Source organism: Amphiura filiformis, chromosome 8 (assembly GCF_039555335.1).
Source record: "Amphiura filiformis chromosome 8, Afil_fr2py, whole genome shotgun sequence".
In the NCBI taxonomy this organism is placed as follows: Eukaryota; Metazoa; Echinodermata; class Ophiuroidea; order Amphilepidida; family Amphiuridae; genus Amphiura; species Amphiura filiformis.
The window spans coordinates 64819915-64844169 of NC_092635.1; the positions used below are offsets into that span (position 1 = coordinate 64819915).

At 37.3% G+C, this 24255-nt stretch overlaps 1 protein-coding gene across 1 annotated transcript in view; it reads right to left on the reverse strand.

Annotated features, from left to right (window-relative positions):
- Positions 1-24255, reverse strand: part of LOC140159355 (uncharacterized) — a 73347-nt gene that overhangs the window by 12508 nt on the left and 36584 nt on the right. The window contains exons 8-14 of the mRNA XM_072182801.1: positions 23120-23192; positions 19619-19839; positions 14861-14948; positions 12522-13121; positions 10497-10700; positions 9143-9361; positions 6991-7172 (exon numbers count right to left, since the gene is read on the reverse strand). Coding sequence (XP_072038902.1) covers positions 6991-7172; positions 9143-9361; positions 10497-10700; positions 12522-13121; positions 14861-14948; positions 19619-19839; positions 23120-23192 — 1587 coding nt within the window. The remainder of the gene's footprint in view (positions 1-6990; positions 7173-9142; positions 9362-10496; positions 10701-12521; positions 13122-14860; positions 14949-19618; positions 19840-23119; positions 23193-24255) is intronic.

Below are 24255 nucleotides of genomic sequence, written 5' to 3' on the forward strand. Positions count from 1 at the left end.
CTGCCATAGGCTTGCTTTGAAAATACAATGTACTGGGTGAATATATCATTAGATATATTATATAGGCTCCTTCTATCCCTGTCTATATTCAATATTTTTAATCGCCAAACATGTTCATTGTTTATCACCCATGACTAGTAGTCCGACGGGTTCCCGAACCCACCAGGGCTCCAGTTGCTAACTGCCAGCATCAACATGTTGATTCAACCTTAAATGCAATTTAAAACCAGATTCGTGAAAATCCAATGATTGGAGTCATCATATATAATATAAATTTAATTCATGCATCCCACTTTGTCTCCGCCTGCATGCCATAAGTTCTCTGCTATCATTTCGTTTGGCGTGGGAGAAATTGTCGAAATAATGCTCCAAACATATTATATATCTTTCTATCCCAAGTTTTTGATCGCCAGACGTGTTCATTATTTATACCGCTCACGTCTAGTAGTCCACGTGTTAGTAGTCCAGGACCTGCCCGGCCTTCGTTTATCACTGCCAGCATCAATGTGTCTATTCAACCTGAAATGAATCAGAAAAAGAAAACAGAAAAAGGGAAGCAACTCGACAGTACAGCAAAGCCTACCACTCCACAAAATCCCTATTTCATTCCTATTTACACATTCACGACTTGTAGAAATCACTGATAAAACAAAATCCTTATACACCACAGATAAACAGGAATGTTGTTGCTGCTTTAGTTGACCACACGTACATTAAGAATTTTATTTCTATTTATTTATTACGGAACTTGATGACGAAACAACGTGTGCTTCCGACTTCCGAATTTCGTGCCGGAATTGATCTTATTAATTTTTTCTACCTTCCAATGCTGATCATACCCAAGCCTCATGAATTTTCTAACATCGAATGATCCGAGCGAATGATCTCCCAAATGACTATCCTTGCAATTACTTATATTTTCCCAATCCCGCCTATCTCGATCACTTCCAATTTCCTTGGCTTACATGCTGGTCTCGAAATGACCTTGAGGAAAGCGAAAAGTTCTAACATCTATAACTTATCATGCTACCTTTTTTGACCAAGCTCCACAAACCTATCATATGTATCCCTTTTTGTTAGACTCTGTTGAATCCCATTACACTGAGTTGCATACCAATCTGATCATGATCACTATTTGACTTGATAACCAGATATGACCCTGAGAAATTTTGACTTGGTTGCACCTCCAATTCCCCAAAATCCATGAAAATCCCACTTTTACCTTATAAACTTCCACTTTTTTTTTTTTTTTTTTTGGGGGGGGGGGGTTTTTTTTTTTTTTTTTTTTTTTTTTATCCAACGATCCAACCTCGATTGCCAGGCCCGGACGGACCCATAAGACCTTGAAATTAACCATAAATATTGAAACAAAGAAAGTGGCAAAAACTACACCTCACGATCACCCTGACTGACCATAAAAACATAACGAGGAGTGATGCAAAACCCAAGCTAAAAAGTTACCCTTGAAAAACATCTTGTAAATTATAACCAGTCTCGCACCGTTTCCAATCTTTTTTGAAATCCAGAGTTAGATGACCGATACCGATAACTTCCTAATTACGATCCTACTTTTGGATACGCAACCCACAATCCATGCGGTTTGCCCCTGAATGACCCCAAATTGACCTTGAAAATTTTGTTTCCTCCTTAAGATGGTCGCCCAACCTAATTTGATGAACCTGGATGACTCGAAATTGACTTTGACATTTTTTGTCCCATTTCTGTGGTCACCCCATCCAACTTCATGAACCAACGACACTATGGCGTTTGACCCCAAATGACCTCACATTGACCTTGCCCTCTTTATCTTGTTTCGATGTTTGCTTATTTTGAATTGATTTGTACAAATATAAAATTTCCCCTTGAAAAGATGTTAACATGATCACATGCGTCCCGTAGATCACCTGAATGCATCTAATTACATACAAATTCGCAAATTTTTGGTAAACATCATCACCGTGGTGGTGGCATCCCTTTACATTTTGCCTTGCCCAGTTCTGTAAAACCCAGGCTCCAAGGCACCCCATTAACTGAAGCTGTAAACCCCACTAAAATTACCAAACAATATAAAATCTTACTTAATATGGTCTGAGTGACCTCATGCACATACCATATCCAAAACTTGACAGCCTGACAAACTATCCCTACCTGACATAATGAATTAACATAACAATTTGCCCAATATTTTATTTTGTTTTCTCATTTTTTCTTCAAAAACAACAATGTCATGCACATCATTGCAACTAATTAAATATTCGCAAATTGTCACAGCGGCAGTGACACCATCCTTTCCCAATTTGCCACGCCCATTTCTCCAAAAGCCCCACCCTATACTAGCCAAATTGTTTAATTACCCGACCAATTCTCCCTATCTAACCATCTGAATTATTCATGATACTAATTACCTGTAATTAATGTATTTATTTATTTATTTTTTCATTCGTGATAAATTTATATCTCCTGTAAACGTTAAACATGGTAAAAGGAGATGTTATGATCACATGATTGCAACTAATTAATCATTCATGAAATTGAAATATGATCAATCGCAGAACCTAGTTTATTCCATAAGTAGTGAAGTTTCAAAATTCTAGTTGATGTTTATTTTTTATTGAAATGTAAGCTTACTTAAAACTTGCTCACCCTGTATTGTTGTCCATGTCCTAGTAAGTATCCACATACGTAATCAGATGTTCCGCCGGTTTTTACTCGGCTGGCCTTCCCAAATTGCAATACTCTTTTCCCAATACGCAGATTTCGCCATCAGACTGTGACAAATCCCACTCGTTGCTGTGATTTGCTGCTATGGATGCTCGACCATGTTTTCATTTACACTTCCATATACTCCATTTCTGCCGAAAGATTCAGCATCCAGTATTAAATTTATAACCACCTTGACTGCTGCAGCTTTTTGACTGATGAGCGATGCCTTGCATTCCTGTAATGGTTCAAAATTCTGCACCCTTTAGAGTATATAGGCCTACTAATGATATGGCACTACACCAGGGTCGTATTTCGCTGACATATATTTCCATCTTGTGTTGAGTATCTACCCTTTTTTTTTCACTTGTCCGTGTGCTATAGCTTTCTACAGTCATTGTAACACCTGAAGCTCGATCATCCTGTCTTACCTCCATGGTATTACCAATGTGGTGTTTTGGTGTCTCTCATGACAGCCGCCATTAATGTCATCGGTGTTTCTAGACACTAGTTGCCGACATATTTTGTGATCATGCTTCCATCGCTTCTTCTTCGACGAACCATTCTCTTCTTTCCCGTAGTAATACTTCAGATGAATTCTCACTACAGTCAAACTTCAAATCAAGTAAAGTACTCGATATCAGCCGACAGTAAAACTCAGAAAATTTCTAAGTGACCAAAAATTTTTCCATTACCAAACTCCAGAAACATCTTACTCCTTTCAAGACAGATATCCTTATGGCCTTATCCTGGAAAACTAGGCAGGGCAAGAATGTCATTGACCACTTCTCATTGGCCACCGCAAACAATAGATCCTAAACATCACTGGCCCTTGGATAATGCCATTCCTAGGCAACCAATCAATAAATCAATCAATTGGATTTGACCAGGCACTGGTTTTGGACTAGTCTATTCCACAGGGGGTAAATTTGTTTATTGTATATAGATACAATAAACTTTATTATGTGAATAAAACAACGTGACACATCATTTTATTAAAATAACAGATTTTGTCGCAGATGCAGCAAGTAAGGTTTTGATTTTTGCAGGTATGATAGTTTTTGACATCACCATGATGGAATGAAGCTGTATTTACATAGAATGGTATGAAGCAGGGGCGTAGCTAGGGGGCAAGCACCGGTACCTGTTCCTTGGGGCGTGCCAAAGCAGGGCTCGTGTACACAAAACACACAAAAAAAATCTTCCTGTTTGTATAAATGCATTATAAAACATTCCAAAAGCTAGTTAGGAAAAATGATCAGATATACTATAACATTAGAAAAGGAAGCAAAATATACCCATTATTTGCAGTTTCTGACTCTTAAGGGGGTACTACACCCCTCGTTAATTTTGTGTCTATTTTTGCATTTTCTCAAAAACTAATAACACAGTGGTAACAAAAGTTATGTATATTACAGGGCAAGGAATCAATTACTACACTGGAATTTCAGTGACCCAAGACAAGCGGTTCGTTATTTATGATAAGAAATGAGGTACCGCTAGGATGTACCTCATTTCCTATCATATATACTGAACCGCTTGTCTTGAGTCACTGAAATTTCAGTGTAGTAATTGATTTCCTTGCCCCAATAATATACATAACTTTTGTTACCAGTGTGTTATTATTTTTGAGAAAAATGCAAAATAGTCTAAATTTACCACAGGGGTGTAGTACCCCTTAAGGAGAAAAATATCCTCAGATTCACCATAGGGGTGCTATTCTATCCTTGCCCTGGGCAGTGCACCATAAACTTAGCTACGCCCCTGGTAAAGGTGGTGCAATGATTATGTGTACCCCCAGGGTGGTGAATTATAAGGGGGCAAAGATTTTTGACAGGCCAAAGGGGGCATGCATCTTTTGGCAGGTCGAAAAGGGGGGCAAGCATTTTTGGTAGGTCGAAAGGAGGGGTCAAGCGATTTTTGGCAGGTTGAAAGGGGGGTCAAGCGATTTTTGGCACAGATATTTTGGGCACCGTTTCTATATTATGCTCTAAAAAAGGTGTAAAAAAACGTTAGGAACACGTTCAAATATGCCAAATTTCCTGCTCGCTGCACTCGCATTATTTGATAAGACAATTTAAGGTTTTCAATTCGGGTTCCCAAAAATCTTGCATGGGTAAGGGGGTGCAAAGATATTTGGCACATCAAAAGGGGGGCAAATGCTTTTTGGTACATCAAAAGGTGGGGAAAAGATTTTTGGCACGACCAAAGGGGGGGGCAAGCGATTTTTAGCATACCATTTTGAGAATTCACCACCCCGGGGTACACATAATTATTGCACAGCCCCTAAGAAATGATCCGAGAGTCAATGAGACATAACACATAATGCCAGGCGTAGAAACTAACCTGAAGGAGCTCATCAGCGAACAGAGTGCAATCTCTAAGGTACCCACACTGAAAATAATCGCAGAGTCAAGTGACTCGTTTTGACACTTGACATATTTAGTGAGTTAGATGCAAAAAGACCCACTTACTAGACCTAGAGTCAGATTTGACTTAATTATGTATGAAATGTGATATTATGAGCTATGAGTCAATTACCGTGTTCGAATTAAGGCCAAAACTAGATGGACGGCGGTTCTCGGATGTTGCGGTTTTCGATGCACAGCGTCGACTGTGATGCCTCCACCAAAGGGAGTGATGTGGCACTCAAAAGTAAAGTTTCAAGCCTCAAGGGCAGACTGAATTTGACCTCACATGACCCCTGGTGACCCCAAAATGACCTTCCAAAATTTGGCTCTATTATGTTGACTGTGCCCACCAAGTTTCCTGCCCATATGACTGTTTGTGCTAATTTGACCTTCGATGACCCCTGGATGACTCCAAAATTACCTTCCAAAAATGTGGCTCTAAAAAATTAATTGTTTGCTTGTCCATAGATCACTTCCAGAAGTTGGGTCTGTTGGTTGGAAAAGGTTTTTTTTTCTTATATCTTCCTTTTTTAAGAACCAACAGTATAATGTGAAGTACTTGTTTTATGTAAAACACTCACTGTTCAAATCCTGGATAGTCAGTGAAAATTTTTTCACTGGCTGTCATTTATGTATGTGTTGACTTGTGTTAAAACCTTTCTCATAATTTCAGCAGTGTTTAAATTTTGTAGTGTACTAGTGGTTATGATAAAAATGACATTGAAATATGATGTCAGTTAAGGGCTGGGGTATGAACGTTTGGACAGTATGTATTGTGGGCCATTAGAGCACATCAGACATATCGAATTGCATTCTGAATACGAAGAATGTCATTCTGATATCAAATTATTTTGATTTTTGGAATTCGCAATTTAATACACATTTTATGGCAAATCATTAAAAATTGATATTTTTGATATTTAACAGTACTTGAAGTAAACTTTATAAATCTGATGATTTATACTTAAAGTGTATGTAGGTGGGATGAAAAGCCGACGATCAATTGAAAATTTTGACCTTTCAGTATTGAAGATATGGATTTTTTTTTTCCAAAACACAAAAAAAATTAGGTCTTTTGGGAAAAAAATCCATATCTTCAATATGAAAGGTCAAAATTTTCAATTGACCGTCGGCTTTTCCTCCCTGCTACATACACTTTAAGAATATGTCATTAGATTTATATAATTTACTTCGAGGACTGTTATATATCAAAAATTTGAAAAATATCAAATTTTAATAATTTGTCATAAAATTTGTATTATATTGTGATTTTCAAAAAATGAAAATTATTTGATATCAGAAAGACATGCTTCAGATTCAGAATGCAATTCGACAGGTCCAAGGTGCTCTCATGTCCCACAAAAAATACTGTCGAAACGCAATAAACGCTCATTTTAGATCCCTTAAGTTCACTTTATTTATTATTAATCATTATTTTGGAGTGCTTGCCTGTCAGACAAGTGCATGGCTCATCATGGTTGTTCAATGTGATTTTTTGGACAAGTAGGCCTACTTATTTCAAACATTGGTCGAATACAAGCCAACTCACTTGAACAGTATTGACGTCCATTTGTTACCGAAATGAGTAACATGTAATTGAGAAAACAAATGGACATAGCTAGTTCTGGCTCTAAGCCCACGAAACTTTGTACTTGAGACCATGTACTTCATGTGTGGACATGTACTCTCTCTAAATTCGTTTAACTAAATACCTCGACAAGCAATGATCCACACCAAAGGCTCCATTTGAAAAAGCAATATGTACCCCCCCCCCCCCCTAGTTTATGATTCCGCCATTCCCTAGGGAGGTCAATAAATAAATAAATTAGCGTGTGTCCTTCATGGACCAACCTGGGTAAACAAACAAACAAATACTCACCATGCTCCCAGATGAAGAGAATGCTATTCCTCCCCAGTAGTCATCGGGTATCTTTGACATTACTGTGAATGTTATATCTCCTGTTTCTTCATCAAATGAATAAGTTACTTTGTAGTCACAACTGTCACCCATACAGTTAGCAGGGGATTTATATTCCCCACCACAAGCTGGTCCAGTATCAACTGTAAAAATCAATCAATCAATTAATTATTCAATCATCAATCAATCAGTCAGTGTCAAATCAAATCATTCGTTTACCCTAATTTTGGCGAGGGGGAAGGAAAGAAGTGGAAAAAGAGGTGGAAATTCTCATGCTTTTACTAAAAAGTGCACAATGCTTGAGCTTAGCAGCTGTACTATTGGTATGGTTACGGTTAAAGGCACATTTCATGATCGACAATATCATCCCCATCCCTGATTTATTCCAAACTTATACAAGTAGGCCTATATAGTATATACAAGTACACCAACTCTTTCTGGTGTTAGATTTAGTTGCCTAAATGGAAAAAGTTATGAATTTGATTTGCCTCCAAGCAAATTTTCATTTCTCTTTTTTTGTTGGACCCATAGTTTCAATCATGTTTAAGATTTAGTTTGTTTTATATACCAGTTCTAAATAAAAAGTTTTAAAAAGTTTATCACTAGGATCCACAACATGCTCATCTATCAGGACACATTTCTTTAACCCCAATACAGTTGCACGTTCATTGAATGACCTTTGAAAATTTGGGTACACAAACTCATACTCCGCAACTTGAGGTCAAATTTTGCTCTATGATTGTTTAATTGAGGTTATTGAACTATGGCATTGGGTGGTCATTGTGGTCCATAGTTGAATTCTTTAATGTTGTTTCTGTAATATAAAACAAACTGAAGAGGGTATCAAGAAATTTCAGAAAAACCCTGGCATGATTTTCACTTTATATACGCTGCACAAAAATGTTAATGTTAAATACAAATAATTTACAAACATTACATCAAAATAAAAAAGGTCCTAAAATAATTATCACAAAATACTCCTTTAATCAATCATTAGTCAAATCAATCTATCAAGCATCAAGTCAAACCAGTTTTCATAGTAAATGGGCTATTCCATTTAATATCCACACTACCCCTGTGGAAGATTTAGCTAAAGTCCACCACAGAGGGAGTATAAGTTTTGAATAGAATAGAATAGACAATTGGGTAACTTCCATTTGAAATACTCACTCCAGTTGTGGAAGATATAAGTAAAATCATAATACAGGGGGAGTATGGATTTCAAAATGATTAACCCTGACCAATTACATTTGAAAAACATACTCCCTCTATGGAAGATATTTCCAAAATCTTTCACAGGGGTAGTGTTGACTTTAAATGGAACAGCCCAATGACTAGCCGTGCATAAATATTGTATAATTGCACAGGCCTGCACTCCGCGTAGTATGCACAGCGCTTTCGGGCGCGTTCATTGTTTTTGCGGGTTTTGCTTGCTATTTCACACATTTTTAGTGATAATTTTGTTATAAAAATAGCTACTGTACTGAGATGTTGATACGTCTAATGCGCCCCCCCCCCACTCCCTTCGGGGTTTGTGCATTAGACGCATCAACATCTCAGTACATATTTTGTACAATTTCACTCCCAACAAGTAATACGCATTTATTAACCTATAAATAGTAATCAATAAATTGGAACCACCACCATGGTGTAAACATTAATTGGGAACCAAGTTTGGCATACTGGATATTGTTCAGTCATGTGTGCTACCATATGAATTTGGCAGACGGCCAAATCCGGAAGCTCTAGATGGCAGCATATTAATTTTCCAACAGTGTTCAGCATGGTAAGTAAGCGAAAGAGGGCGGCATAGAGAGTTAGCTAATGTTGCAGCGCGCAGTACGGGCGACGATCATCACCAAAAATGATATGCTACCCTCAAGCGGCATGCCAAATTCATAATGCTATGTTACATGTTAATAAGTTTATTTTATAAATTTTGTGTTTTGGGTATTTTTTTGTATCATCCATTCTTTTGATCATGTGTTTATTTTTGCATATATCGGGCACTACGAAAACTCAGATATTGATGATCCTTATATTATTTATGAAATCAATCAATTGACTATTGTGATAACATGAAACTTTGCATGTAATGATATTGATAACTTACCTGATGTATAAAGAGCAAGTCCTTTAAATTGGCCCCGATTATTTGGGCTTGTCCCATGATATTTTACTTCGAAACGTGGGTAAAACAACATATCCTTGACTGTCATGGCTTCAATACCACTACTTGGCCAGTGGTAATAGTTGCAGTACTCTTGGCCATGTGCCCAGATGACATGCATGGGTTCATCCTTGTTTATGCTGTGATCAGTCTGGTGCATAGCTGCAGGTGCGAGGAAAAAACGATAAACATGCTCTTTTTTATAGTTTTTTACAGAAGTAGTGTATGTCATTGGTGGTATTTACCAATAAATGCCAATATTTCACACCCAGTTAGTTGTGCCAAACATTCAAATTTACTAGCATTCCAAGTACTTGCAATGCAAAATTATGAAACATGATCTTCATCCATGGTGTCGTCTTTTTAAAGACATTTCTTGTTTGTACTAATATGGCATATCAGGCGGCGGATGACATGATCGAGCCGGCAACTTGTGAAACCGCCCGGCCGTATGGCATTTTCCAATATAGTCGGTTAGTTTTGTGGGGTTCATTATCGAACCCCAACGGTTTTGGCTTGTATTTATATTATTTATCAACATAGGCCTATTTTTTTTGTGATATTTCAAGCGTTTTAAAATTTCAAAATAATCCCATTCAATTACACGGTTGACGATGAAAATTTACTGAATTTAGAGAATGCAATGCGGCCACCACCTGATGGCATATAACTTGTTAGCTCTTGTTTACTTTGCCTTTGAAATATTGTATTTTCTGTATTTCATATTTTGATACTTCTTTTGTTTAAGAGAATGAATTGAGTCAGATTGCTCGTATTGCATAGCCTAATTAAGATAAGACAACAAAAAAAAAACATAATAAATTGTGCCTTAGTATAGAATATTTTGTAACTATTTGCCTTTTGTGATTCTCTCCAAAATTGTTATTTTACACTAAATCTGTGTTTATAATTAGATCTGTTGACTTCTTGTTTTGAAAAATGAATACTTTTAAGATGTTTTGTGCGTTAATTAAGAAGGCGATCAAGCAAAATCAGTCGGAACTCGGAAAATTAAATACGATAGTAAAGCGCATTTACATAGCTGGATTTTGCAGAAAACCCCATAGAAATTGAAAAACCAGTTCTAAAGATATGAGCAATTAAAGAGTTTCCAAAACAACAGGAAATATTTCATTTGTTTGGCTATATCTCAAAATCAATATAGCCGAGTTCCGACTGATTTTGCTTGATAGCATCACAAATGCCGTCTAATATTAATAATTGTAAGTTACGGCACGTTTAATACATGCATGTCTGAGAGTGCACAGCTGCCTGTAAGAACTATATACCAACTTACATTTCAATTTCTTCCTAAACACAAGTCTAGTCTTCTCCCCAAACTGTATGCCAGCTGCTGCCGTCAAATCACCCATGCCTCCCCAAAATGTATCCATTCTAGGCGTGGATCTATCCCGTGTATAGTAGTCAGCAACGTGAGAGTAAGAATTCATTACTTTGCCTATTACTATATCGGTACAGTCCATTGCATGGAACTCATCACCTGCATACAAAATATATGAAATCAGAGTTTACAAATATCCTTTAGTCTATAGTCTCATGGAAAAATTCAGCTACAATCACTGAACGATTTAAATGTTGGCACACATAGACATAGAAACATCAAATGCATCCCCTTCCCCAATACATCCCCTTCCCCAATACAATGTTGATCAATGCCATGTCGACAACAGACCAGTAAGACCCCTCAAAATTATTGGGGTGGGGAAGAGTTTACAAATATCCTTTAGTCTATAGTCTCATGGAAAAATTCAGCTACAATCACTGAACGATTTAAATGTTGGCACACATAGACATAGAAACATCAAATGCATCCCCTTCCCCCAATACATCCCCTTCCCCCAATACAATGTTGATCAATGCCATGTCGACAACAGACCAGTAAGACCCCTCAAAATTATTGGGGTGGGGAAGAGTTTACAAATATCCTTTAGTCTATAGTCTCATGGAAAAATTCAGCTACAATCACTGAACGATTTAAATGTTGGCACACATAGACATAGAAACATCAAATGCATCCCCTTCCCCCAATACAATGCTGATCAATGCCATGTCGACAACAGACCAGTAAGACCCCTCAAAATTATTGGGGTGGGGAAGAGTGGCATTAAGGGTGGAGTGTCTGCTTCAAATACATGGCAGACCTGTGTAAATTGGATGTGAGGTTATTTGATGGTCATATGAAACAGAACATGCAAATGTGCAACATATCGAAACCTTTGGGGAACTAAGATTTTCCGAGCTATTCCACGCTTGAACTGCTATAGAAACACGGGCTAAAATCGGGTCTTTTTTTACATCTCTTGCCACCGAAACATAATTTGTAGTGATATAACCTGGATCTGCTAGTTACATGGAGCAAATACTGTGATCGTTTGATTTTTTAAAAAATAAACAGGCACGAAACTTGTTTAGACTCGCGTAGCTAGGGGTAAACCTTTTATTTTTAGTCAAAACCTCGATAATTTCAGTGTAAATTTCGCCTTTCTTGAAAAACCAGGAGCTTCTAGTCAGCTTCTATTCACCAGAAAAATAAACAGCGCCATCTAATCACTTGGATCTCTTGAGTAAAATTTCTTCAAAGTGACCGCTTTCCATTGACGTAACATTCATTTTGGTGGCTTCAGATTAAGACTCGCGTGTGTTCATGAAAGAAAACATCGTGAATTCGAAGTCTGACTGAAATCTAGTCATCAGGCCGTCATATCCTAGTCTTTTGCACAGACCTAAACATTTCGACGCACTGAATGCGCAAAGCCAATCGATCAGAAAGTAAACAAACAACCCGCTGAAGAGGTTAAGTGAGCTATTGTGCATAACGTGGACAAGCTTCTTCGCAAAGTTCGTGTAGATTCTATCGTATTTGTGGCCAAATTGTAATTAAATTTTTATTTTTTTTATTATTCTGTAACCACAGTATTGTAAAATAAGTAATACAGAATAAAGGTGTGTATTTGTTTGCAATAAAACACAAAATAAAGTGGTTAAAATAGCGATAAACGAGTCGTATGTCAAAATAAAAAATTCGACCGATAGTATCATAGGTTTCAGTGCTTCGTTGACAGTATCGATCTGTGTTCACTATGCGTGACCTGTGCGTTCAAGCCAATTTTGATAGGGCCCTTTTCACTAAAAAGGTTTCCATATGTTTCGTTGATTGTAGCTTGCAATTGCCATGGACAAGACACTAACTGCAAATTGACACAGTTTGACACAAGCAGGGAACAAGTAAAAGCAGATATTGGTCACTTGAGTTATAAAATACTTTTGGTAATTTTTATATAATGTAATTTGAGAACATTACCAGGATTGCTGCCAGTACCACTGCCTGTACCAGGATTTGGTTCTGGTTCAGTCTCCGCTGAGGGTTCTGGTTCAGTCTCTGCTGAGGGCTCTGGTTCAGTCTCTGCTGTGGGTTCTGGTTCTGTCTCTGGTGAGGGTTCTGTTTCAGGTTCAGTCTCTGGTGAGGGTTCTGTTTCTGGTTCAGTCTCTGGTTCTGTTTCTGGTTCAGTCTCTGCTGTGGGGTCTGTTTCTGGTTCAGTCTCTGGTTCTGTTTCTGGTTCAGTCTCTGCTGTGGGGTCTGTTTCTGGTTCAGTCTCTGGTTCTGTTTCTGGTTCAGTCTCTGCTGTGGGGTCTGTTTCTGGTTCAGTCTCTGGTTCTGTTTCTGGTTCAGTCTCTGCTGTGGGGTCTGTTTCTGGTTCAGTCTCTGGTTCTGTTTCTGGTTCAGTCTCTGCTGTGGGGTCTGTTTCTGGTTCAGTCTCTGGTTCTGTTTCTGGTTCAGTCTCTGCTGTGGGGTCTGTTTCTGGTTCAGTCTCTGGTGAGGGTTCTGTTTCTGGTTCAGTCTCTGCTGTGGGTTCTGGTTCAGTCTCTGCTGAAGGTTCTGGTTCAGTCTCTGCTGTGGGTTCTGGTTGTCCACCAGGCAAAATGGTAAAAATTTACATAACATAATGAATATGTTAACATGTATACATGTGATTTGATCAACCAAATTCAGTCTGAAGTTTTCTTATTGGACTGTATTGTAACAAGTATTTGCAAAGCTATATTTTGCAGAAAATCCCATTGAAACTGGACAACTAAGTTCCAAAGATATCCTATCCCCATACTAAGTTTAAAGTTGATCGGTTAGTACTGTGTTGGAGCTGCAGAGTGGATTAATGAATTTGCTTCTGCCTGGACAACCAGGCAGCCAAACAAACAAACAGGCAACCATCTGGATGATAACATAAGCCCCACATGTGTGTGGGGGCCAATAAATATTACTTTGTTAGGCTATATCTTAAAATCAATATTTCCCACTTCCCACTGATTTTGCTTGATCACATCACAAATAGCTAAATATTCTAAATTACTTTGTTAGATACACAGGTTTCAAATACAGGTGTACAGTGTTAGAATATGGCCTAACATAAGTGAAAATTGCTGCAGGCCTGCTGATATACTATCCCTCAGCCAAGAAATTTTGCTACCAACAGTGGCGGCACCAGGAATTTTTTTCGGAGGGGAATTAGGAGGCAAAGTGAATTTTAATGGGGGGGGCAAAATCAACAAATTTTATGCTAAAATTACCACAAAAAGTTTAAATTTTTGCAATTTGGGTTTTTTTCCAGGGGCAAGAGTTCTAACTGGGGGGCATTTTCCCCCTCATGACCCCCGTGTCGGTGCCACTGACTACCAAAGTCAGGGGACTCATTGCTAACTTCAACATCAATCCTCCCAATTTCCCGGGGGGGGCACTCAACTTAAATTTTGGTAGGGGTGTGCGGCGCGGAGCGCCGAACTTTGGGAACTAAGAACTGATTTTCGGGCAAAATAGGGGCTTGAAGAACTGAAATTAGGGCCAAATTATAGGCTGTTGAGCTAAAAAAATTTAAATTATTTCCAAATTTGAGCTTAAAGAGCTACAATTGTCAGAGTTTGAGGCTCAAAGAACTGGAGCAGATCCAAATGTGGGGCTTAAGGAACTGCCGGAGAGCCTGAAAAAGGGACCCTTGAGCGCCGCACATACCCGTACCACCTTAACATGTGAGTGCCCCCCCCGGGCCAATTTCCTGGCACCAATATTAAGATTGGCAATTTGCATGTCTGGAATCTTAGAAAACGTCACATGATTGTAGACCAGTATAACATCAAAAATCGGCAAACTCTAAAGGTGGTATTCCAGGGATCATTACTTATGTTAATGGAACGTCACATTAACTTCATACTATACCCATATAAGTGGCATATGATGAAATGCTATCATACAAAAAAACTATGCATATTAATAAGTTAATTAGCCATACAAGTCATATTTTGCTTCACGGAGGTGCTAAAAAAAATGGTCCCAACCCAAACTACCTAGCCCCCCTTGATATATAATGGTGCGTCCCTAACATTGTGTGTTATCTGACTGTCAAGTGGGGCAGATAGCTTCCTCAAGTGATCTCCGAGAAGACTTACAATCAACATAGAAGACTATTTGGAAAACACTAGCATAGGAGCTAGGATAGTGAAAACATGGTCTTCAGGACTTGGAATGAGACTGCGGTAGACCAGATTTTCCCTTGTGTAGACAGGATCTTGGACATTGCCAACTCAAATGATCCTTGAAAGTATTGGGTTTTCCATAACACAAATAAAATCTGCACATTTTAAGATTACCTGTGCACATCCATTGATCATTGTATCCGTCTGGCACAGAAGCATCTATAACATCAATACCAGATTGACGGCGACGACGGCGTCTTCCCTGTAGTGTGAAAATATGAGGCATGATATACAAAGAATATTAATTGCTGCTTTTTATTTTACTCAGAATGCATTCAGAACTACCGTAAAATGGGGTAACTTCGGTCAGCGGGGTAACTTGGGTCGGTCAAATATACTTTTTTAAATGGTCATATTTTCGTACAGCAATATTGCTTTTAGTCATATTTGGTGTCAATTTGTTAAGAAATATATTTGGAAGAAATAATAGTCGCTTATGTCCAATTTCCTTGAAATTTACAAAAAAATCGTGATTTTTGACCAAAAATGAGTGTTTTTTTTAACATTTTTTTCAGAAAAATCAAAATCAATATTTATGAGCAACAATGTGTGTTTGATTAATTTTACAAGGGGTCAAATGTCACAAAAAACAACAACTTGCCCATATACAGCGAAGATCATTTTTTTTTAATTTTTTTTCTTCATGGAATGTAATACACTGACCAAAGTTACCCCAAATGCAGGGTAACTTTGGGCAGGCTATTTTAACCCCAAGGGCATGCCTACAAAATTATTAAAAAATCTTTCTCAACTTCAAGATGTAGAAGGGAACCCTAATGTCATAAAAAAGAAAAAATTAGAAACATTATTGGTTTTGTTTGGAAGCAGTGGTTTAAAAACTCTGAAAAGTGCCCAAAGTTACCCCATTTTACGGTACTCCCATTTCAGAAAAATACAGAACTAATTTTTGGGATTAAAAAATATTATCCTGTTTTGCCAAATGAAACATAGCTAAATCCTAATCCTTTAGTTAGTCTTAACTAGCAATAAAAGTCAAAGTTTAATATTTGGCCAATTTTTGGAAATAAGGTCCAAAAACATGCGATTATAGGGTGTTTTTTGTATGCTGTGACAATCAAGCCCAAAAACTTGTACTAAGACTAATTTCAGTTTGTGCATTCTATTTTTTGGAAGGGACAGGTTTCATTCATATAACCAACCATTTAATTAAAGTAACACAAAAAAGTGAAAATTAGAGCAAAATTTTGGCATATACTCAAGATTTTGAATGCTTAGACTTGTTCCAAGTCATTGATTTTTGTGACTCAATTGTCAGAAAACATGCCAAAAATGCATGTTTTTGGCTCTTGTTTTAAGAAATTAGTAAAATAGTGAACTTTTTCTTTTATCTCCAGATAGGACTAAATGAATGATTAGGATTGACCTATGTTTTATTTGGCAGAACTTGATAATATTTTTTAATCCCAAAAAATGAGTGCTGTAATACTAGTGCTGAAATGGGGAGTAATTTTGAATGCATTCTGAGTAAAATAAGAATACCCCAAGTTTTTCTGGAATAGGGAGTAACGCTAGCTGGCTGTGCATAGCATTTGCTGACAAGGGGTTAATATTTCAAAATTTTCATGGTGTGTACATACTGGCAGGGTTGCCAAACCTGTGATTTGGGTGTGAAGTGCACACTGGCAGGGTTACCAAACCTGTGATTTTGGTAGCCCAATTGGCTGTGAAGTACACACTGGCAGGGTTGCCAAACCTGTTATTTTGGTAACCCAATTGGCTGTGAAGTACACACTGGCAGGGTTGCCAAAAGTGAAGAGAAAAAAAAAAAAAAAAAAAAAAAAAAGGATTTTAGGCGCTAGCGTCCCAAAAGCAATCCCTTTTTCTAAATTTTTTATGCTTTTTCAATTTTTGGCGCCCTTTTTTCTTTGCTAATTCGTTTTGCAGCCCCTTCGCTTTTTGCCGCCCTGTTTTTGACTTCCTTCTTCTTCCGCCGCCCTTCGCTTTTTTGCCGCCCCTACTTTGACCTCGGGGCTGGCGCCCAAAGCCCCCCAAAAAAAACGCGCATGCCCAATTGGATGTGAAGTACACACTGGCAGGGTTGCCAAACCTGTGATTTTGGTAGCACAATTGGCTGTGAAGTACACACTGGCAGCAGGGTCTTAGCTAGCCACCCGTCTGGCCAGTTTGCTCCTGGGACGGGCAAAATTAATGCCTTTGACAGATGCTATATTTAGTCCAGTCAATCTAAACAAATTAGTGGTGTCACCCACCACTAATTGCAACAGAATTTTTTTCACTTTTATACATTTTAGAGATGTCCCCTGAACATCATACCAAAAATATACTTGGTGGAAAGGTGGTTTTTGGCGGGAAAAGGTCATACAGGGGTCAAATTTCAAAATTGCTCCAATCTTATTACATATCAAAACCTTTGGGCTCCTTTTCCTTTCAAGAATTTCATGCACAGTTTCGTCTATGGAAGTAACTCCGAAAATCAGCACTTTTTTTCTATCTTTTCTCATAAAAATTAAACCATAAGCCCAAAACACTAATTTGAAAGTTTACAGCTCGATAATAATATATATTTTCATAAAATACTTCAATTTTATCAATCCTTTATACTTTACACTTGCAAAAATGGGCTAAATGTGCCAAGTTTTGGGCCTTTTTTGGGTCGATTACAGTGAGAAATCACTGTTCTGTGCAGATATCAACATGTTTCTCACGCCATATCTCAGAAATGCGCCATCCGACAATGTAATTTGGCGGAGTCATTTTGGTTGAGTCTCTTATCTTTCTATCCATGTTAAAAATAATCTGATTGGTTAATATCTTCACTCGCAAATTTGGCGACGAAAGGAAATCCAGCACCTTATAATTTATTTTTGTGTGTATGGGTCGTAACATTGTGAAAAGGGGTTGACATATGTGGTGCATGAAGTGTATGTGTATATTTACCTATTATTATTACGTTATGAAATTCATAAGTCAGAAGCAATATTTTTTCAAGTTCAATAACTTGCATTATAGACTATTTTCCTTGGTGAAAATAGGAGATGGTGAATAAAACATCTTTACAACCTTGCATTTTATCAATAGCCACAACCAAACACCCCTATATGCTATAATGAAAGCGCCTGGTCCATTTGCACACAAATTTGGTTCATTCAAGGCCGTGTGCTTATTCAGTTGAATACAGCGCAATAGCAGCATAAAAACATGGTCCTTTTACTACAGGAAGGTTTTGATATGAAAAACTATACCAAAGCATTCCTCTACTCTTAAGGATTCAGAAAAAGTATAGTTTGTCATATCTGTGATGTATCATTCTCAAAATATAAGCAAAAAGGTCAAAGGTCAAATTTTGGGCTCCACATGGGTCAACTTCGAAAAAATGCTCCGATCTCCTTAAAAATGGTCTCAATGTGTTCGTCCTTTAAAAACACTCCAAAATAAGAAAGTTTGCCATATCTTAAACGTTTGGTTACTTAGGTAGCAGGGTAAAAGAGGTAATTGACCTCTATTGACCCTGACCTAGTTTTCGATGTTACACATTTAATTAAACAACCTAAACAGTGCAAATATTCTTTAAATGAAATATGTTTGCAAGCCGAACAATTTGAGACCATTTTGGTTAAAATCAGACAATTTTTAGTTTTTGACCTCTGTTGAACCCAATATTTGACCTTTGACCTTTTCGGTTATAACTCAACAACCGTACATCACAGATATGGCAAACTATATTCTTTCTAAATCCTTATGACTAGAGGAATAATTTGGTATAGTTTTTAAAATGATTCGAGCGATTTTGAAATTTGACACCTGTTTGACCTTTTCCCGCCAAAAACTACCTTTCCACCAAGTATATTTTAGTATACTTTTTGTATGCTGTTTAGGGGACATCTCTGACATTTAAAATAGTGAAAAAAATTCGGTTGCAATTAGTGGTGAGTCAAAACCCACTTTGACTGGACTAATTATAACTTGTATGTTTTGAGAAGCTAATTGACCTTTTAAGTAAACCCAATTTGTAGAACAACGCCATATCAGCACACATTTTAACTCTTTGAACCCCCAATAGGCTATTATAGACGTCTGGTAAATGTTTTAAAGGTCAAATTAGGACAGGCAATTTTATTCAAATGATGGGCAACCCTCAATTTCTAGCTAAGACTCTGACTGGCAGGGTTGCCAAACCTGTGATTTTGGTAGCCCAATTGGATGTGAAGTACACACTGGCAGGGTTGCTAAACCTGTGATTTTGGTAGCCCAATTGGATGTGAAGTACACACTGGCAGGGTTGCCAAACCTGTGATTTTGGTAGCCTGTTTTCACACCATAAACCGGGATTTTATCAAATTTCATACCCTAAATTTCATTTCCGCGTATTAGCAATTGCAATTTTGCTTCATGTTTTTGACACCCTAAACACGATACGTGTATCGTGCCTACCCATGAAAAGCTACCCTTTGTATACAGGCCACAATGGGAGTGACCCCCCGGGTTATTAGACCTGTGATTGGAGCTGAAATTTGTTGGCAACCCTGCAGACTGACTTGAAGGAGCAACACAATCACATATTATTGTAAGATTTGATAAAGAATTGTTTGTTGTTGTATCTGCATGATATGGAAAAACGGTGCCATGATCGACGGGATTATATATAATAAACATAACTTTTTTTTCACCAGGTTTGCCGTCGCAAATGATAAATAATCTGCATGATGTTGAAAAAGGTTAGAACATATCACTGCAAAATTTTCCTCCATGGGGCCATTGGGCTATTCCAGTTAAAATCTATACACATGCCCATGAAAGGAATATTTTAGGGGGAAATGCGATTTTTGGGGGTCTTAAGGAGGAATATGAACCATAAGGGGCATATAAAGCTTTAAATAGAGGAGAATTTACCGGAGTAGGTGTGGATTCTGGCTCTGGTTCACCCTCTGCTGCAGGTTCAGCAGTGCCTTCAGGTTCACCTTCTGCTTCAGGTGTGGATTCTGGTTCACTTTCTGCTTCAGGTTCAGGTGTGGATTCTGGTTCTGATTCTGGTTCACCTGAAGGTGCAACCACTGGTTCATCTCCACCGGATTTATATGGTACAGGCCAATTTCGACAGGTTGCATCCAGACCTATATACAAAGAATGTAACAACTTATCCTTTGATAATTTATCAACAAATCTCTTTCTTTCTCATTTAGCAAAGATTTATGTTATACGTGGGTTGGTCAGTATGTAATGAAAGTTGATATGTGACCCCATATGGATTATTTTCATGGCATTTCTCTATGCTCACATAAACATTGTACCCTTGTCTTTCAAGCAACACATGTAAAAATGATATCGCACACTTGATTACCTAACAGCATTAGCATAAAATCAATGGTCTACAGTCACTGGCTGAAAATCAATGGTCTACAGTCACTGGCTTAAAATCAATGGTCTACAGTCACTGGCTTAAAATCAATGGTCTACAGTCACTGGCTGAAAATGAAGTATGAAGGTAAATAAAAGGCTAAAATGAGATATTGTTGTATATTTTAGATTTTGGAATAGTGGTGTTACATAGCATTTTCTAATATTTTAAGCCCTATTTGCATTAAATTTTGCAATTTTCATACATTTCCAGCATGTTGTACCAGTCATCAAACCTATGCATGTGCAGATTGTTGTTTGATTTGCATCAGTTATCATTGTGCTGAGTACCAGCTCTTACACATGACCAGTCATTATTATTTTTCTCCGTTTCATTTTTAATTAACGTCATTTGTAATAACTGCTTTTTTTTTTCATTTTCAACATTTTTTACAGAATAATGTTGCTTCCCTTTAAGTCCTTAAAAGGGCATTTTGTGATCCACAGCCTCATCCCCCTACTTTTCTCAAAAAAAGTTGAGATTTTTATACCACTGGAAACCTCTAGTTACTTCAAATTTGTATTTCATTCTGGTATACCAGAACAAAATTACAACAGTAGCCTATGGAGCAGTGTAATACACATAATCATGCATAACTCGCAAACGCAAAATCGGAATCAACTGAAAGTTTGGGTATAAGCTTCTTTTGTGGATATCATGGGCCTCATGGAAGAACAGAGGATACCTTAAAACATCCACTGAATGAGTAACCCAGGCAAAAGAAGAAATAAAACAAACAAAATCTACTGAAACATGTCATAAAAAGAGGATGCTACAAAATTGTTGAAGTTCAAAGACGTCCAATTTCCACCTAATTTGAATAACAAGTCTCAAATTATACCAAAAGCATACCCACGACCTAGACTAGTGTTTATTCCAAAACTAGACTTATGCATTATGTACTTTTGTTGTTCTCAGACGTTTTAAACGTGTGCCTTTGCTGTAATTTAAGAGGCCCGTCTTTTTTGCATGATTTGGCAGTGTCCCTAGTCTATTTATTTTATGCTAATGCTATTATGTAATCAAGTTAAATTGGTTGTGTACACGTAATCAAGTTAAATTGGTTGTGTACACGTAGGTAAAGTTAAGTTAGGTAAAGTAAAGGTAAAGGAGACGATCCTGTATAAATAGTGATCGGAGTGCCCATCTCTCTTTCATTGGCGATTGGACCAGACTCCTCCATGTAATGTTTAATGCTCTAGGGGGATCACCACACCTCCTCCACAGTGAGTCTGTTACCTTCCCAGCATTTAATAATAATAATAATAATAAAGACAGATTTAATATAGCGCCTAATGCAAATGCCTCTAGGCGCTTTACACAACCAAAAACAGAATAAAATATCTTAAGCTACAAACAAAGAAAATTTAAGGGCCTAACAAAAACATTATATTTTTTTTTTTCTTTTTAAATAATAAACAAAATTTTAAACAGAACAATATAAACAAAAAGAAAATGTCATAATCCACGCCGCTGCCCATGAGCCAAAAAAAGCAAACGAGGAGGCACGACAAAGGCACATATGAAGCGACGAGGAGAATGAGTTTAGAACATATTTCATAATATCAATAAGCACATAATAAGCAAATAAAAATGTAAATATACACAGAGTTTAAAATAGAATTTCACTACAACCCATTTATGAATGCTGGTACCCACTTATACACCTGGGTGGAGATAAAGTGCCTTACTCAAGGGCACAACACCCGGGTCTCAAACCAGCAACCTTTCGATTATGAGTCGGAGCCCATTCCGTTCGGCCACCGTGCACCCAGTAGTATATGGTATCATTCATACATACGAGCGATAATTGATAATTAATATAGTTCTTGAACTATAAATAGAAAGGGGCATATGTTAACTTATTGATCTAATAATCTGAAGATGATAGATCGATGCATCTGGGAGCTATTGTCATTTAAACAAAGATCGTCGTAATCATGGTTTTACTTACACAACACAAGATGAATAGGTTCACTGCTTGAACTATTTATTGCATACATGCTCTTCAATATCTCACCTCAGTCTACATAAACATAAAATTGCTTTAAACATGCTTTTAGAAAGATAGTTCCTGAAGTACTTGCCTTACAAGGTGAAGCCCTATCTTGAATGAACTAAAACACCTGGGATGAATCCATTCTGTAACTGCCCATATCAAATTTTGAAACATTGCAAGTTGTAGCATGTTTGCATGGGATACTCCTTGCGCTTGGAAACTGTCTTCTAAATCTTCTCTGCACTTCCCCATAGCTTCGTGTCAGCCAGTGATTCTTTACTGTGAATGCACGCTGAAGTGTGGAATACTGTGGAAAACTTACACCAGATCTAACATAACCTACACTGTCTACAATCTATAGCCATTCTGCCACACCATCTACTAAGTAATCGCAATACTACAATTTAAATTACCGCCCTGGAAGGTGTTGATATACAAACTTCTTTCACCCAACCTAAATTATTCAAGTCAATAATATTACTCTCAACGAATAAATATTGATTAGAACATTTGTATATATTATGAATGGAGAAATAGGCAATGAAAAAATGAAATATTTCCATGATTTTCAGCATATCATTCTCATAAAGTATTTGTAGCAAAATAGAGCTTTGAAAATGGTGCGCTACTGATCCAGCGTTATGATAAAAAGTGTAAAAACACCTTCTTTCCTTTAAAATCATGTAACTTCTAAACAGAATGTGCTATCTTTGTGGTCTAAATTTCTTAGAGAAGATAAAACTACTATAATTACAAATATTTAAACAATTTACCCAAATTATTTAACCCCCTGAGCACTACCTGCCGATCATTGCCTCTGATTGGTCAATTACATGATATCTTTACTTTAATCACCAATCAGAATGGAGCTTTGCAAATAATTCACCCCAATTTTTTTGCATGGTGAATTTATTCTAACAATGATTGGTCCAATTGATAATGAAAACTTCTTTTTGGCCAATCGGCAGGTAGTTCTCATGGTGTTCATAAGTCTTACCCATAGGTCGCCAACCAAGGGCCATCCAAGTGCTTCCTTTGATGTCCATAACTACCTCAATCTCTTCCAAATCCTGTGAAGATCAAAATAACAATTAATTCAGGTGGTGAGCGCCACTAATTCTCTAAATTCAGTACATTTCCTTTGTCAACCGTGTAATTGAATGGGATTATTTTGAAATTTTAAAATGCTTAAAATATAAAAAAACCCAAATAGGCCTATGTTAATAAATAATATTAATACAAGCTATAAAACCGTTGGGGTTTGATAATGAACCCCACAAAACTAACCGAGTGTATGGAAAATGCCATACGGCTGAGCGGTTTTGCCGTCTCTCTCTCTCTCTATCATGGCACTTGCCGCCTGAATTAATTGTTCTAGTTGCTATCTTCAAACAGGAAATAAACTGTAGTGTGTTGTGGCATCAAACAACACAATGAAGATAGCATCAAATGTCAATACACACAGCTATCTACTGAAGATAGCATCAAATGTCAATACACACAGCTATCTACTGAAGATAGCATCAACTGAACTTGATGCACACAGCTATCTACTGAAGATAGCATCAAATGAACTCAATGTACACAGCTATCTACTGAAGATAGCATCAAATGAACTCAATACACACAGCTATCTACTGAAGATAGCATCAAATGAACTCAATGTACACAGCTATCTACTGAAGATAGCATCAAATGAACTCAATACACACAGCTATCTACTGAAGATAGCATCAAATGAACTCAATGCACACAGCTATCTACTGAAGTTAGCATCAAATGAACTCAATGTACACAGCTATCTACTGAAGAGAGCATCAAATGTCAATACACACAGCTATCTACTGAAGATAGCATCAAATGAACTCAATGCATACAGCTATCTGAAGATAGCATCAAATGAACTCAATACACACAGCTATCTACTGAAGATAGCATCAATTGAACTCAATGCACACAGCTATCTACTGAAGATAGCATCAAATGAACTCAGTGTACACAGCTATCTGCTGAAGATAGCATCAAATGTCAATACACACAGCTATCTACTGTAGATAGCATCAAATGAACTCAACGTACACAGCTATCTACTGAAGATAGCATCAAATGAACTCAATGCACAAATTTATCTAC